The sequence below is a fragment of the Gavia stellata genome, chromosome 2, assembly GCF_030936135.1.
Source record: "Gavia stellata isolate bGavSte3 chromosome 2, bGavSte3.hap2, whole genome shotgun sequence".
Taxonomy (NCBI): Eukaryota; Metazoa; Chordata; class Aves; order Gaviiformes; family Gaviidae; genus Gavia; species Gavia stellata.
This window is the reverse complement of record NC_082595.1, coordinates 29,176,317-29,193,425: the sequence shown is the minus strand read 5'-3', so window position 1 is coordinate 29,193,425 and position 17,109 is coordinate 29,176,317. Positions and strand designations below refer to the sequence as shown.

Sequence of the window (17,109 nt, the reverse complement as noted above, 5' to 3'; positions counted from 1 at the left end):
GTAAATTAACATGGAGGTTCTGTCTTAGGCAGATGTGGTGAATGAGCTGGCCAGCAGCAGAACCACAGTCCAAAGCCACCTGCTTTGTGTGACCAGACTGGTGGCTGAATGCAGTTGGGTGTGGCACATTATCCAACTTGACTGACAAAGAAAGCAACACTTGTACAACACAGACATCTCTTACTTCCACTGCACAAAACAGTACAACAAACATCGATGGAAACTGCTAAAAATAAGCTGGAGCAGGTATGTGCACTTTGGGCTAAATGCAAACAGCTTCATTCACCAAGCCCTTTTTTGGCACCTAAATTCAGCATTTAAGTATATCCCAAGCCCCTCAGTTCCTCAGCTGGTCTTTCCCTTGCAGGTATTTCAGATGCTCATGGAATACAAGTTTGTGCAGAGGAAGCATGCTCCATGATGAGTGGCTGTTCAGAGCCTCAACTCAGTCAGACTCATGCAGTTCTCCAACAAAATTGTCTCTCACCTTACATGTGGGGCTGACTTCACAGGCATTTCCAAGGAGTGACATTTCCAGTATATTGACACACTGTACACATAAAGCACTGCAGTGAGGGAACTCTCCTAATACATCAGACCAGAGAGGAGCCTTCACTTTTTTTTGAAGAAGAATTAAAAAAAAAAAAAAAAAATCAATTATGTAGCAGTTGTTTCCATCAGATGCCTTGATTGAGCTTAATTTTACTTCATGAAGACAGATCAGTCATATTCCATACTTCATTCTTTTCCTCTTGCTGCACTTAGTCAAAACGAAAAACCTCTCAGAACCTCTACAAATTACTTGCTGATAACTTGTCTCATGACTAATCTGTGGCTTCAAAACATACAAACTTAGTGGCTGTCGCTGGCACAGGGATCTTGCTACATATTCTAGAACAACATTCATTTACCATTACTCTCCATCCCTGTGAAGTCTTGCTCTCATAGGCAAAAGCATGCAGAGATCTGCTTAGAAAATGTAATCCCCCTCCCTGTACTGATCCGGGCAGATTTACACCCTCCACTAAGACCCTCAGGAACAGCTGATACATTACAGTTCAGTCTACTTTCTAAAATAATTTAAATCATTATCATTCAAAATAAGATACAAGCAGCCAGTTTTTCTACAGTTTTATTGATGCAGTCCTGCGTGTATGTGTAACTATACATCTTCATTTTGCTTGTAGTCACAATGTTGCTTTACTAAGATTGGTTTTGTAGTCAAGTTTATTACAGTCTTCACAAAACATATTTATAAACACCACTTACTGTACAAGACTGATCATTCCAAACATCGTAAATCACTGGCATTTTTTCCTAAATAGTGCTACTTGAGGAAAGGTCACACTACTCTTTTAGATATAAATTTGTAGAGGCAAATGAATTAAATTCACCTTCCAAAGAAAATAAGAATGTTAGAAATAGCTTCAGAATCAGTAGGACTTATTTAGGTCTCAGAAAAATCTATGGCTGGCACAGATATCTACAATTTGATACTGTACTCAGTACTTTCATTAAGACCAGAAGAATGTTTATGAAGAATTGGAATTAAACTTGTCCATTGGTCTGAAAGATAAGGATTACCTTCAATTTTTTAGGATTTTTTTAAAAAAAATTATTTTTTACCAGAAAATGCAACTATCTTCTAAAAATGTTGTAGTTATAGGCTAAGTATTGATAGCTGAAGAAAAAAAATGCTAAAACTAAAAGCATGCAACACCGATACCAAACTGTAGCAGAAGACATTTTTAATTGAGAACTGACTCAAAGGATAGTACAAAAGAGTTTCTTCTCCCTAAAGGGATTTTCAGATGCAGGCACTGGAATAATAAGGGGATCTTCTCCAATATGAGCATCACAATATGCCAATAAATCTGCTGCAGCCTTGGATACCTATTAGAAGAGAAGAGAGAACTACTGTAACACTTAATTCTGAACCAATCAGCCTTGCATAAATATTCTTCATTTAACACATGATAATGGAGGCTACCACAAAATAGGATTAGATTAGTTTGTCCTTTATATTACTAGAGACCACAACTCTGAATTTGCTCTTACTAGGCCTAGTAATCCTTATATACATTTTATTTAACATAGTGACGTGAGATGGTATGAATTGATATGATTCATGTTCAGCCATTCCTCTCCATCAGAAGGAAGGTCAGGAGCATATACTCATTAAAACATATATATGCTAATGGCCCATAAGCAATAGGGATTCTCCTTGAAGCGTGTGTTTCTGTAGAGGCTGCCTGCTTCAGCTCTTACTCCCAGTCATTAGAGCAGCAAGGTTGTAAGGTTTTCCACAAACACTCTCTCTACCCTTTGCCCCTCTGGATGCAAAACAAACAAAGGAAAAGTTCTTTAAGCACATTACCGTGGGATTAAAAAGAAATAATAAATCAGGAGCAAAACTTGATCGTCTTGTGTCATAGCTCTCATTGAAGCTAAATATTGCTCTTTTCAATGAAGTCAGACTAGTATCTTCTGCTTAGTAAATTATTATAAGTAGTACTTTATTCATAGCATTAATTTAAACTTGAGCATTACCTTAATATTTTTTATCTTAATATTTTTATACTTCTAAAATGAACAATTCTAAAGTCTCCAAATTCACAACATTGGTTTACGCTTACTGAAAAGTCCTACAGAAATGTAACAGTGTGTTGGCATACAAGATATTTTGCATGAAATGAAAAATTAAGTATTAAACCATTTCAGCTGTAGCTGAGACCAGCTTTGTCCCATAAGAATATTGGTGACATTAGGCCACTGTGACTCATTTATTTTTTCAAGACTTTAGAATGCATATACAAAACATTTTTGTTCTGCTCAGTTAGCAAGATATTTACAACTATCTGTATCTCTTTGCTTCGTTTAATTATCGTGTTTTCAATATTATGATAGAGTTGAGAAAATGAGATAGGAAGTCTTTACAAAAAAGCCTTTTCTCTGAGCACCATGACAGCTTCTCCAGAGTCAAACACTGAGGTCAGCATGTTTGCACAACTACAGTGAAGAGGAAAAACAAATTGGATTTCTGATATTTTTCTAGCAGGTGTGTCATCACTGTTAGCTTTTGCTTCCCCACACCCTGCTTGCTTTGGCATGAGTCCAGCCTGTAGTAGGCTTCCGACTAGACCTATGAAGTCAATGGGTGTTGGATCAGGATTCGCATGAAATTTAAATTAACTTCTGGAAGAAAATAACTAACTTTTGATTTTCTAAATATCCACTAAAACATGCCTTTGTAGAATGCTTAAACCCATGAAGTACCTAGGGTGGGCATCCCAGTATAGACTATCCTCCCAGCAGAGGATGCAAGGGTATTTAGGTTGCTTAAAATTAGTTTGCCTTTGAACTGGCCTGTAACACCAAAGGGTGGGCAGAGACACTGCATGTGAGCAACAGATTGCTGGGCCGATTCAAAGCAGAAGTCTGAACACTAAACTGAGCAAATCAGCAGAGAGATTCAGAAGGACCAGTGCTTCTCAAAGGAGAAGCAGGTCAAACGAAAATGTATGGGAAATAACAGACTTCAAGTACAAAGAAAGGACTGTAATTATTTTCAGACATACTTCAATTAGCTGCTTGCTAAGTAATGACAAAAGAATGAGGCTTAGGGTGTGAGGGCACTGTCTACAAAGTAGAGAGGTAGAACTGTAATGGCCAAACGGAAAACTTAGAAATCCTATCATCTTCCAAATTTTCATTTAAATTTATTTGTGAATTTTCAAGAAGCAGATTCTCCAGAGAGAGGCACAATGTAGATGGACTATGCAATGCCTATCAAACCCAAGAAAGATCAAAACACAGCAAACATACTTTTCTTTGCTAATGACCTATGCTGTACCTCAGCAAAGTATAAACTAGCATAGAACGCATCCACTGAAGAGGAGGTTAGCATGTTTCCAGTAACGTTAAGCGGAAGGTACCACCACAGCATTTTGGAGAAGTATTTTCAAGTAATGACAATCACCAGTACATTCATAATTATTTAACATACACATTTTCACTTTTCTATTGTCCTTCAAGCTCAGCTGTGTGTCTCAAATTAAGGCAGTTCTATGCTCCAATTAATTTATTAGTTGGTCCTGAACTCTGGCATTCAAACAGAGCAAGTCAAACTCAGAGCCACAGGTGCCCACAAAAAGCTCAATGACATTTTCAGTGCTATGTCATAATAAACGTTACTGCCATAAAACCTAATGGAGAGCTAGTCTAAATCTCTGAGTCTGAGAGACAGGGTTTATTGAAGATGCACAGCACATTTTGTCTTCAATTATTAAGCTACTGAATAAGTTATTTTATTCATGAAATCAACCATCTTTTTAAGTAGACTGACCCTACAGGAGCAGAGAACCAAAGCTGGACTTCAACAGACCAACCTTCCCATAACTATCTTGTTTGTTCCATGTATGGATAAGTGGCATCAGCCCAAGTATATTGCTTTTTGTTCAATGGAAAAGAAGTACAATTTCAATCATCATTCTTAGAAAATTATATTACTGGGTTTATCACTTCTAACTGCTTCTCTACATATTACTGTGCTTTGACATCGTATAACAATAAAAAGGATTTTCACTAGTGAAAGCACAACATAAATTTTTGTATCTAACTTGTCCTCTAATATGCTGGTAGGAATGCCAAACATCATGAAGCAGAGCAAGCACTTTATTCAATCTCACAGTGTTTAATTCACAAATTAGTTTGCTTTTAGACAAACCATAATACAATTTAGTAGAAAACAAACCTGCAACAAGGAACTGAGAAACATGATCACATTTCAGCACATTGTCACTAACTAAACTTCCCAGCCTATACTAGGCCACGTACTTTCGTCCTTTAAAAAAAATAAAAGGTTTGGGGAGGAAAAAGCCTCCCATTGGGATTACAGTGCTTATAAAACTGAATTATGGCCATTTCTTCACTTAAACTGGAGTAGCTCAGGCTTGTGCAGTGGAATGATGACCATTTACTAAGGGGAGTTAAGTTAGCTGATCACATTCCAGGAACAATGAAAACACTGGTTCCCGTGCCTGGGAGCAGTCTTGGCAAAGTCAGAACTGTGGCCAAAAAAAGAGCAAAATACAATGTTCCCTCCAGCAAGTTTCCTGCTCAGTGTTATTATTCAGAACAGCAGTGGCGAAAGACCTCTGTATTGAGCATTGCATTAAGGCTACAGCAGAGGTGGCTGCTTTAACATCTGTCACCATGCACAGGTTGCCTAACGGCCAATACTGTGGTTTGTTACTATACAAAATAACGCGCTGATCATCCTATTTGTGTCATGGAGGAAGTTAATTGAAGGCCACTCTATCATAGCTTTTACTCACCTTCAAGTTTATTTGTAGCTGAATGCTGCTGGACAGTTTCAGAATAGCTTTTATCAAGAATTAAAATAAATGCATGTAATTTGAATATTGAAATGAAGTTAACATATTTATCATTTCAGCTCTCCTACGCAATACAGCTTGGTCTGCAGATTCAAAGTAATTTATACATATTGCAGAAATGGCTAAACAAAAAAATCAGACTCCAGTTTGATTGATGAATTCTAACAGAAAGTTAATATTTCACTTTTTTTTTAATCTTTTTAAGTGCATAGATAGAGGGGATGAAGTATACATGTATCACGCCGATCTCACATTTTATACAATTATTTTTATTCTGTGTAGTGAAAAATACATCTGGATGTCAAATCACCAAAATGAAAAAAAACCCAACAAAACAGTCAACCCTGATGCTTTCAAGAATTAGTCTCAGGAGGACTGCAGCATTTTACCATTGTATTTCAGAATAACAGAGGTGATAAAAACAACCAAAGTTAGAACATAATCCTGTTAGCTGCACTAATAATTATAAGCTTCAATGACAGGGCAAAATGCTGCAATTACTATGTCATCTGTCTTGTCATGGATTGTGACTAATTACTATCCTTGCTATGACACCCACTCTGCTTATCCTTTACATCTAAAACAAAGAGATTCACACACATTTATTGGCAATCTTACTGCTTATCTCCCAACACTATTCAGAACCAGTTAGGAGTATTTTCTACCTTCTTAAGAAAAAAGAAAATGGAATAATAACTGATACACCACGATTCTTAAATGTCAGAGCACTCCTCCTTGCTCTTCTGCTTGCAATGAGAAGGTTAAACAGTGCTTTATTCTGGGGACAGCTGTGATAAAGCACCAATATTATCTTTGCTTTCTCAACTTTACTGCTAGCACCTTTGGAAGACAGATTATTCTACTAGTCACAAGGCAACTGTTCATCTGATTTCATTCAATGTTTCCTAGCTTGAAATCTGCACCTCCTGCTTTCTACTGACTTCTCCATTATAATTCTAGCTGTTCCTTCTGCAGGGAAGTAAGACAAGTTCAATTTACAATCCTTCTGGGATTCTTACGGTTTACAGAAACCCACCACAGTAATACTCCTTCCAACTACCGATCAATACACCAATAACTTCATCCTCTCCTTTTAAGTCATCCTGTTTCTTTCACACCTCAACAGTGAGTTGTCTTTGTGGAATCTCAAAACACTGCATTGCTTACTGCTCTGACTGGTTATAGGACTTGATTTTCAAATCAGTTCAAAAATCCAGGGGATTGGGCAACTATCAACGTACTTCTAACCACAAGATTTTAATTGAGCAGACCTAACTCTTGCTGGTTAGAGCAGCTACTATGCATGGAAAACAAAATGCATTTGTAGTAGAAAAATGAGCTGGAACTTCTGATTTCCCTAGTCAATAACGTGGGCACCTTGAAAATTTCCTTTTTGATATTAACAATGTGGTCTTATCTATTATGGGAATAACCACTTGGTTATAGCTACTTGCAAAACAGTGTTTAATTAGATTATTTGGAAAGCACTGATCTTTTATTAAATGTCTAACTAGTTTAAGCAGATGCAAAACACCAGAAAAAAAGGAATAAGTTCAGTTCTCTACCTTTACAGTTATGATCTGGGAACTCAAAATCTCGGGTTGAAACCACTGGAAAGTCTCTCGGTAAAATCTAGCTACACTGAAACACACACTTAACTGTTTCCAAGATTAAAATGCAAAGCAGATCTTGAGGGAATAAAAAGCCAACCAATCTCTTCTCATAATCCCTCATATAATTGTTCAAAGAAAATCTAGTAATGAAGACATCAACCTTTTGCAAATCATATTTGGTTTATGTTTGTATAGAAACCCTCAGAATACTGAAACACATTAGATTTTCTTTGGTATCTTTTTGGTCCCAAGCTGTTTTGAAAGGTGAAATAATTGCACTTTTAAGCTATCTGGCTTTTAGGTCTGTCACAGTTGCTAATAACTGTGTTCTTTTTAATTAAACTAACTGTAAAAGTAAGCTATGTCTTTCTTACATTTATAATTAAGAACTTCATACATCTAACTAATGAAGCTATCTGCATAACAGAGCTAACGATGTGGTGCGTGACAGTTACCACCGATTCTTTAAAAGCAAGTTTAAAGACAATCTACTAAGTATCAACAGTTTCAAATTCCAATAAACCAGACCATATTTTTCCAACCCTTTCCTCTGCCACTTGTGCACACCCGTTCCTTCTTGTCAGTTCTGTTGTTCATGCAGCTGCAACATGACCTGAATCAGGGGACTAACCCCGCTGAACACTGAAAAGGCAGACCTTCCCTTACTGAAGGAAACAGAAATACCTGTCCCTGTGAACAGGCATCTATTATGTGATGAATTTTTCAAAACACTATACAAGATACAAGATAGTTTTCCAAATTCAACAGTCTTACAAGATATTGCTATAAACTGCAACAAAATGGAGCAACTGAACTTTATATTTTCATATAAGCAAGACTGACTACTCATGTGAATTGCACTAATATTTCTGAATTATAAGTATTATCTTTCTAATCAGTGAGTTTATGATCTGATACTATTTTGAAATCACAATTTTATACTATTGCCCCCATGCTGACTACATGCAGGATTTCAGCACACAGGATGGATGGACAAACAGACTGAGTTAAGACAACGTAAAGAATTTAAAGTACAACATTTCTAAACTGTCTTATTGAGTTTGTAACCTCAGCTACAGTTACATTTTGTAACAACTCAGTTACAGTTGTTTGCAGAAAAACTGATTATTTAAATGCATTCCTTTTTCTGGTCTTTCCATCTCTAAACTCTTCTTACTTGTAGAGGCTGGATTTTTCATCCAAATAATTATTCCCTATTTTCAGAGGCAGAGAGAGAGAGAAAGCGTGCAAAAAAGATGAGCATTACTTTCTTAAAACTTTCTATGACATTATTAGTTTTTAGGTGCTTGATTTATTCACAAAATTTTAGCCTACTGGAAGGCAGAATTACAGGGAAGAATAACCCCACAGGCTTTTCTGGTTAAAAATGTCGAGAACCTCTGTTTAACAGAGTCTTTAGTTAAAACATTTAATCCACATGTATTTAGAGGCATGATAAAACCAAGTCTTCACATACAACAGGCTATCAAGTTTGAAGAATCATAACCGAACATTGCAATCATACGTATTTTTTGTGCAATGACGTCTGTGCTAAATCAAAACAAATTAAAGCAATTCAGCTCGTCTCATCATTATTTGAAAGTATTGCAATATCTTAAAGACTTATTCCAGTTCTTAAGGGACAGCTTACCCTACCACTGAGAAAACTGAGCTGCGCTTATATTCAGCTACAGGTGACAAGGAAGAGCACCTGTGCACGTGCCAGCTGATTTTAAATATTTCACAAAATACTACTATTGACAGATGTAAAAGGCACTCATACAGAAGCAGACTAGAAGCCAGTCTTTGAAAATCACTTTGCTAGAGCCAAGCAGTTAGTACTTAACTAATTCACAGTACTGAATACTGTTTTATAGCTCAACAGAGAATTTTGATTTCAGCTGATTGAGTCGTTCTGCAATATTAAAGGGAGGCTGTACCATAAACTAGTGAGTGAGTTCAAAATATCAACAATAAATCTAAGTTTACCTTCATCCTATCCATGTATGCTTCCATTTTTAATTGCTCCACAGCTTTCCTGGCTTGAGATATATTGGTTGTACTGTTTGACACTAGTTCCTTCATGTTGTTTTTCCTAGAAGAGACAAAGTTGGGACAATTTAGAAATACAGGTAGCAAAAACAGCAATTAGTGAGAATACAGTTATCTGAAATCTAACCAACTCTTGCCCACCACATTGTCACTGCCAGGCTGAAGGTGACAAATACAAACCAGACACCATTTATTTATGTTCTCCTGTTCAATAGCACCTTATTGCGTTACATATTTGCATCCTCAACTGCCAGTATTCAGTCCAAATTCTGCAAACAACATACAAATGCAGAGTACACGGCCATTATTTCAGTGTAGAAATGGTTGCCCTCGTTCAGATTGCCAATGCAGAATAGCTGTTAACAAACAGACCTTGCACCCATTACACAGTTTGGCTCCATACCCCAGTTACACCTAGTAACATGAAAACAAGTTCAGAAATGTGCACAACAGAAATGAATACCACGCTGCTCTCACCGAGCATCAGAAAGAGAGGAATTTTAAGATAGAGAACGAGTTCTGACTATAGATTTAAGAAGTTTAGAAATGAAATAACAGATGAAGAAGAAATAATGCAGTGGTTTCCAACTTTTTGCTTACACATCCCCAGTGAAGTCTAAACATGACTAAAAACCAGTACAGTATACCATACAGTCTAGGAATGCATTATTTTTTTTAAGAGATCTGCAGCTCTTGGGAAGGGACATCTAATTAAGGTATGTCAGTGTTTGGTTTTCTTGCATTGCAACTCCCTGAGGGCTTGAGGGTAAATTGTTACCCGACTAGTCAAGATGACTAAATTCAAACCTTGAATAAACTTACAACATCTATGCCCTAGGTAGCCTACATGTTAGAAGACCTCATGCTGACACCATTACGCAGTGCTGGTCCAGCACAAGTAACAGTTACTATTTTGAAGTCATTGGAAGTTGGGCTAATCCCACATGGAAAGAAAGGTAAGATAGGATACAGATGAACAAGACAGGTCCTGGACTAGTTATGCTACCTAGTAAGACTAGGTGCTGAGGTTTTGATCAGCCAAAACACTCGCCTATGGTCCTGTATATATGGTATGCCACAAGTGCCACCTGCAGCAAGATTACTCTAGCACCAAGTGTTAGAAACCAACACAAAGATAGGCAATGCAAAGGACGCAGGAGAAAACGCACAAAAGGAGGCATTTTGTATTGCTGCCAAAAGAGTTTTAGGCTCGGGTCTTTCAAAATGAATACTTCCAGCTTATTTCTGAACAAGAAGCGAACACCTAGAACTACACAAATTTCCCTTCTTGAACCTCAATAGCTTACCTGATCCAGTCACTGGGGTATGAGATACAAACAGGAATTTCAGTAGGACACAGGAAATACTCTTGTCAAAAAAAAAAAAAAAATGCATATACAATGTCTTAAACATGTTAGAGACAATAGAATTACACAAACCAGAGCACAAAAAGAATGGAGGAATAACTTTTTAACTGCTTTGATTTCGCAAAACACAGATGTTCAAAGACAAGGCAAAGATAGTTGTTTCTTCTCCTTTCTAAAATTGGTAACGTGCTGTAAAATGGGATGGTGGAATACAAATACGATGGTGAACCATGCTCAACACTAATTTGGAGAAGCAAAACGATCTTTTTCAGCACTTGTATAAGTCTAGGCAGGGGAAATGCTACCTTAAAATATATTAATTGTGCCAAATAAAACAAGAGCTTTAGTATATGCCAAGACAAAGAACAGGTTTTCTGTACATGTGCGTGTCATTTGAATCAAACACAAGTTTCCCCCTTGCATGCCCTCTGACAAACTAAAATCTTGTCAGAACACAGTAGCTTTTTTTTTTTGGTCTGGGTATTTGCTAACAATCTTTTAACTCATATTCCTCACAAGGCACAGGATTAAATACATGTGGAGGAACTAGCTTTGCATAAAATGCCAGGTGGTACAAAAACCCACAACCAACCAACAGCCTCCAAACGATTTTCAGATGTGTTTTGACTTGCAGTGGACAAGTGGAAAGGATACGAGACATTCACAAGAGCAGGAGGTTCTGAATTACAGCTCACCTCTGGACTTTTTGTTTGACTCAACCCGTAGCTTTTAAGTCTTGACCTATCCATAAAGATAAGAATAAACACATTTACCTTTGTTTACAAAATGATACCCCCACAAGTATGAAGCACTTAAATATTGTTATCATCTCCACAGCTAGACTACTAATGACCACAGAGCCAAAAAAGTCAAAGCTAAATGAAGTCACAGAGCCATTTCTACACTGGCCACAGCCCAAGTTCAGAGGCAAATTGGAAATTTAATTTTGAAAAATACATTTAAACTAAACTGATTTAAGCAACTGAAACTCCATGAACAGTCCAGAGAATTCCAGATCTCCCAAGCTCTTCTGGCAATTCATTCCCTCAAACCGTAAAAGCTATAAACATTAGAGCTAGACAATTTGAACCGTCACTGGCTGCATCGAAGTTGGTGAGAACACTGTTTCTAGTACTTGCAGCTAGTTTTTAAGTATCTACTGAATAAGAGATTGAGTTAAGACCATAATGGAATTTTGAAAAGGCTATTAGGCACAAAAATACTTTAAAAAATCCAAACCATGTTTCCAAAACATTGCCACAAACATAATATGTCCTTACCTATACTCTGAAACAGCAAATGGGGAAAAATTTAAAAAAGAAAATACTTACCTTCTCTGGTAAACTGTTTCATGATATCAGAAAACAATCAGATTAAGAAGCTTCATAAAAAGAACTTTAAAAAAGGAAAGAGTCTGGCACTAGGTGTTTCAGCCACTGGAGAAAATTTCCACTTATCCTGAGTAAGAGGTTTGTTTATACTCTGAAGCACAAACATTCGTTCTGTTCCAAATCCTGCTCCTACCCTGGCCTTTACACGCACTTAAATATTTAACTACTGTATTTCTGGAAGTGCTTAGCATCCATTTAAGTATCTAATCTCTTTTTCATACAGACAGTTCTGGTTCCAGAACTTTATAAGACAGATTTATCCTGTTTCACATTTCACTTACCAAGCTACATATACCTCCGTGTTCTGTCACTCTCTGCAAATACAGTACGTATTTGCCCATCAGTATAAGACCCTATTACGTATGAAGTGATGTTGACAATGAGAATTGTACTCACTTTCAAACCAGGCTGCGATGAACTGGCCCTCTTTGCAGGCAAAGCTTTTGCTGAGACCTGGTTCTGCTCTCCTTAGGACCTGTGATATTCTTTAGTAACCTTAAGCTTAATATCCTTTAATGAAGTAATATTGTTACTTAGAAATAAAGCTCTGGAGAGAAGAGAAATTTTAATAATGAGAGACTATTACATACCCTCTCCCTGAGCGACCATCCCCTGGAACACGAGGAAGCCTCCTCCTTCAAGTACCCTCTCGTGGGATCTTGCTCAGTGCTTCCTTTGAGGCTGCAGCCTGACAAACGGCTCCAACCATCTCTCCTAAGACAGGTCCTTTTAAACAGTCAAGTATTCTTGAGGCCTTTAGACTCCCAGGATGGCACAATAAGCTTTGTATTGTATCCGGGGGGGTAGCCTACAGGATCAGAGAATAGTTTGGGTTGGAAGGGACCTTTAAAGGTCATCTAGTCCAACCCCGCCTACAATGAGTAAGGACATCTTCAACTAGATCAGGTTGCTCAGAGCCCCGTCCAACCTGACCTTGAATGTTTCCAGGGATGGGGCATCTACCACCTCTCTGGGCAACCTGTTCCAGTGTTTCATCACCCCCACTGTAAAAAAGTCTTCCTTATATCTAGTCTAAATCTACTCTCTTTTAGTTTAAAACCATTACCCTTTTTTCTATCATAACAGGTCTTGCTAAAACGTTTGTCCCCATCTTTCTTACAGGCCCCCTTTAAGTATCGAAAGGCCACAGTAAGGTCTCAGCGGAGCCTTCTCTCCTCCAGACTGAACAACCCCAACTCTGCCAGCCTTTCCTCACAGGAGAGGTGCTCCAGCCCTCCGATCATCCCAGTGGCCCTCCTCTGGACTCATTCCAACAGGTCCATGTCCTTCTCACGTTGGGGGCCCCAGAGCTGGATGCAGTACTCCAGGTGGGGTCTCACCAGAGCTGAGTAGAGGGGCAGAATCACCTCCCTCAACCTGCTGGCCATGCTTTTTTTGATGCTCAAAAGGAATAACTTCTCCCCACCTTTTAAATTACCTAAAAAAACCTTGAACCAGAAATTACTCAGCTGGGTTCACTAATGTTCATTCCTGTTGTTTTTCCGGCAGCCCCCTATTAAGTTAGGTTGATACATACGTACACAGGTCCTGATAATCACCGTAGTTACAGTAACTATATTAGTGATCAGAGTACGTGCAGTCTACATGTTACTGATGCATGCCAGCGGACCTAGATTATATAGGAGCTCATATATTTTTATGCAGCGCACTGAGCTCATTAATCTAGTCTCTGTGACTCTTTTCTTTAAGGGGAATGCTGATCGCGTTAACAAAGAACAGTGACAGCAGCTACACGGCCTTTATCAGTCAAGTAGTTTCTGCTGACTGGCACACCACGCTAGCCAGCCGTTTCCTAAAGCATTGCTCCTGAAAGCTGGATAGTGACAGCCTCCCAGCCAGCTGAATTTTCTGGTGTTTTGGGGTTTTTTACCTCACATGAATTTCATTTTTCTGGGTGCAGTTAACTCATTTGTGCCAAAGATCTTAATCTCCAGGGCTCATAAAAATGCTCGTGAAGAGCAACTTTTCTTTATTTGCTTTTAGAATAGATTAGACTGTACCCAACAGCACTTCAAAGGCCAACTTATCTTATGATAACCCAGGAAGTTGCATAAATATTTGCAGGTACAGCTTGACCTTGCATAGGGGTAAGGAGTGCAACCTACATTTACCGGACTTTATAAATACTTGTTAGTAAAATGCAGAAGTCTGAAAATTTGAGTAACATAGAAGCAAAATTAATTTCCAACCTCTTCAGTACGGATTTCTACAAGCACTGCAGATTTTCCCCCCTCCACTTCCAAGTACAACCTTAAAACGCCATACCAAGAGTGACTTGTAGAATTCAATCTAAGAAGCCTAAACCCAATTGTTGCCTTCTATTTTCTTTCAGCAATCTAAAGCAATGGACCTGAAACTACTAGACCAGAGAAAGTGGGGTTCACGACTCTGAAGAACACCTTCCACACAAGCTCTGTACTTCTTGGACCACGCAACGCAATAGAAAAGCTAACCCAATCACGCAACCGAGTTCCAATGACATAAGCAGGAATCATCCCTGAATAATGACCTGCAAAACACATTCTAAATTGCAGAAAGATCCCCACATTTCATTATCCACTTGCAAACACACCAGGAATATAAACAGGAAATTTTACAGCCTCACAGCTGTTTGATGCCAAACTGGCATGTCAAAGGAATTTCAGCAGAAGGATAAAAAAGGGAAAAAAAAAAAAAAAGTTCTACAGTTGCTATTTAGGTAAGAGAAACTTAAGAAATACCCCTGCACTAAGAGCACTAGCTATCTGAGCTAGCATCACTGTCCACACGACATAGGTAATTTCCCCTTCACCTGCAGGGCACAGAGGGGATAGGAACAACTGCCCCTGCTATCTCTGTTCTTACTCCAAGACTTACTGCACCAGATGTAGCTTTGTAAACAGAGACGGAGGCTAAGGAAGCCTTTTGCTTTCTCTATCCCATGGTTGCATGAAAAAATAATGGAAAACTACTACAGTTTTATACTCCATCCACTAAGGAGAAGCTTAGTAGTACGAGCAGAAATGATTAGATTAAAGGCAAGACTATTGTACACGATAAGGAGAGGATATGATTTTCATTCCATAAATATGGTGACTTCAAAGATAACTTCTGATCACGTAACTGCAAAACAGCCAAACTTCAATAGCTCAGTGTTCGTCTAACATAGGTACTACACCCGGTTCAGCTGTCAAGTTCAAAACATTCTTGCCACCATGCCCAAATCTTTTATCCAAAAATATCATCTTGCTTCTCAACATTTAAGAATCTAAGGAAACGATGGTTGAACCAATGTGACATTTCACAAGGACAATATCTTTATGCAATGTATTTATCATCAGCACACAGGTTACATGCACATACAGTCCAGCAAACCATCAGAGAGCCAGAAAGTCTGAGACAGAAAGATGAGACCTACCTATTATTTCACCTCTTCGGCTAACTTTAAAAGACAGTTGTGACTTTTTAAAGAGATGCATGGGGAAGTTCAATTATTCCTCTTAAATCCTGTTTAAAACGTATTTGAACTGAATTGTAACATACGAAGTAGCAAAAACGCCTCCGAGAAGCTTGGCACCTTATTACCTGCAGGACAGAAGCGTTTTTCAAGTTGTTGTTCCGAGTCTCCTGTCTCCCTGTGCTACCTTAATCGTTCTGCTGTGCAGCAGTTTACAGCACCGCACATTAATAATTGCCGCCCGCAGCAGCTGGGCAGTAAGACTTATTCCTCCATCAGTGCGAGCCCCTCAGCAGGAAAAGCTGCCACTTCCTTGCGTCCGCAGCCCGGCCCGCTGAGGGAAGAGGAAGGAGCACGCTGGGCAGAGACCCCACCACCGCCCGCGGGAAGGGGTACCTGGGGTCAAAGCAGGTTTTCCAGAGGAGGACGATCCCCCGCGAAGCCAACAACGGCAAGACCCAGGGCCCGAAGCTGACTTTTGCGGACGACCGGGGAACTCCACGACGCGCGGCCACCGGCGGCTGAGAGCGGCGTTGTTTACCAACAGCCGCCGGGACCAAGCGGGCTGCCGGGCGGCGCGGCGCAGCCGGCGGCGGAGCGCGGGTCGCGCCCCGGGCCAGCGGAGGCAACCGCGCTTTCCCCACGATACCAGAGCCGCCGCAGCGACGGAGAAACCCCAGCGGGGAAGCGCCGCCACCAACCCGCCCGCCCGCCGGCCCAGCGCCCCGGCCAGGGCTGCCCCGCCCCGCCCCGCCCGGCGGTGTGCACCCCGCCGCCGGTTCAACTGCCCTCATCCTGCCTCGCCCCATCCGGCACCTTCTCCCGCCTTCCGCGCGGCGGCGGGGTCCCGCCCGGCGCCGCCGGGGCACTCACCGTGCAGGGCAGGCGGCAGGCGGGGAGGGAGGCTGCTCGCAGCCGGTCTCGGCGCCCGGCGGCGGCACATGGCGCGGCCGCCGCTGACGGGCGGGGCGGGGCGGCCGCGGCCAACGGCTGCCACCGCCCTCGCGCCTCCCGCGGCGCGGCCCCCGCCCCTCGGCCGAGGCAGCGCTCCCCGCGCGGCGGGCGGGGCCGTTGCCGGTTGACGGCTGTCAGCCGCCCGCAGAGCAGGGCGCGGGGAGCTGGCCCTGGCCGGGAGTGAAACCTGAGGCGCAGGCACGGCTCCGCGCCCCGCGCCCTCCGGTCCCGCCTTCGAGCTTTACCTTCCTCCGTCCCGGAGAGCGGCACCTCTCAGGAGCGGGCTGGCGAGCGCTCGCCTCCTTTTACGGCTGCAGCCACCTACTTCTCCGATTCCGGCAGACGCTAGGGATCAAACGATCATCCAGGTATTTCTGAAACATCGAATGGGCAAAGCCTGTACGAGACAGTTTTTTTGGGTAAGAGCTCATGGCGCCTGTCCCTTCCTCAGGCCAAACAAAGGAAGGATGGAAAAAAAAAAAAAAAAAGCCCCCTGTGAAAAAAGGAACCACTGTGGAAAAGGGACCGCTAAGACTCACCGTGTTAAAGCTGGTTTGTCAGGATAAAACGATTCATCTTTATAGATCGATTTTTATATACTTTGCCATTACAAATTTGAGAGTCAACCATAAAGGTCAGTGGCAGTTAAAGTGCCAATTAACATTCTTAACTGAAAAATGTCTGCCCCAATAATTAACACATTGGCAGGAATACCATCACCACAATCTCATTTATTTTGTTCCCCAATAACGTGGCTGCTCCCTCTGGAGACATACATTTGGAACACTTCTTTTAACCTGCTATCAGCACTTTTTCTCACAGAATCACTAAGGTTGGGAAAGACCTGTAAAATCATCAAGTCCAACCATCAACTAACAC

The 17,109-nt window shown here is 40.6% G+C and overlaps 1 protein-coding gene across 2 annotated transcripts; it reads right to left on the bottom strand.

The window, feature by feature from the left end:
• Positions 1 to 1,731: 1,731 nt before the first annotated feature.
• Positions 1,732 to 16,195, bottom strand: GNG4 (G protein subunit gamma 4). 2 transcript variants are annotated; one of them, XM_059835379.1, is made up of 3 exons: positions 16,150 to 16,195; positions 8,999 to 9,104; positions 1,732 to 1,893 (listed from the first exon to the last, which is right to left on the bottom strand). In XM_059835379.1, the coding sequence occupies exons 2-3, from the start codon at positions 9,092 to 9,094 to the stop codon at positions 1,765 to 1,767; spliced, it is 225 nt and encodes a 74-aa protein (XP_059691362.1). In that variant the 5' UTR covers positions 9,095 to 9,104; positions 16,150 to 16,195; the 3' UTR covers positions 1,732 to 1,764. The 2 variants fall into 2 exon arrangements, with proteins under 2 accessions (XP_059691362.1, XP_059691361.1); XM_059835378.1 differs by lacking the exon at positions 16,150 to 16,195 and adding an exon at positions 15,673 to 15,698.
• Between the last annotated feature and the right edge of the window lie 914 nt (positions 16,196 to 17,109).

Excerpts from the sequence above, each read along its gene's own strand:
- GNG4 (XM_059835379.1), bottom strand. The coding sequence starts at position 9,094 with ATGAAGGAACTAGTGTCAAACAGTACAACCAATATATCTCAAGCCAGG. Across the intron at positions 1,894-8,998 it reads CATACATGGATAGGATGAAG|GTATCCAAGGCTGCAGCAGA; the intron begins GTAAACTTAGAT and ends CTCTTCTAATAG.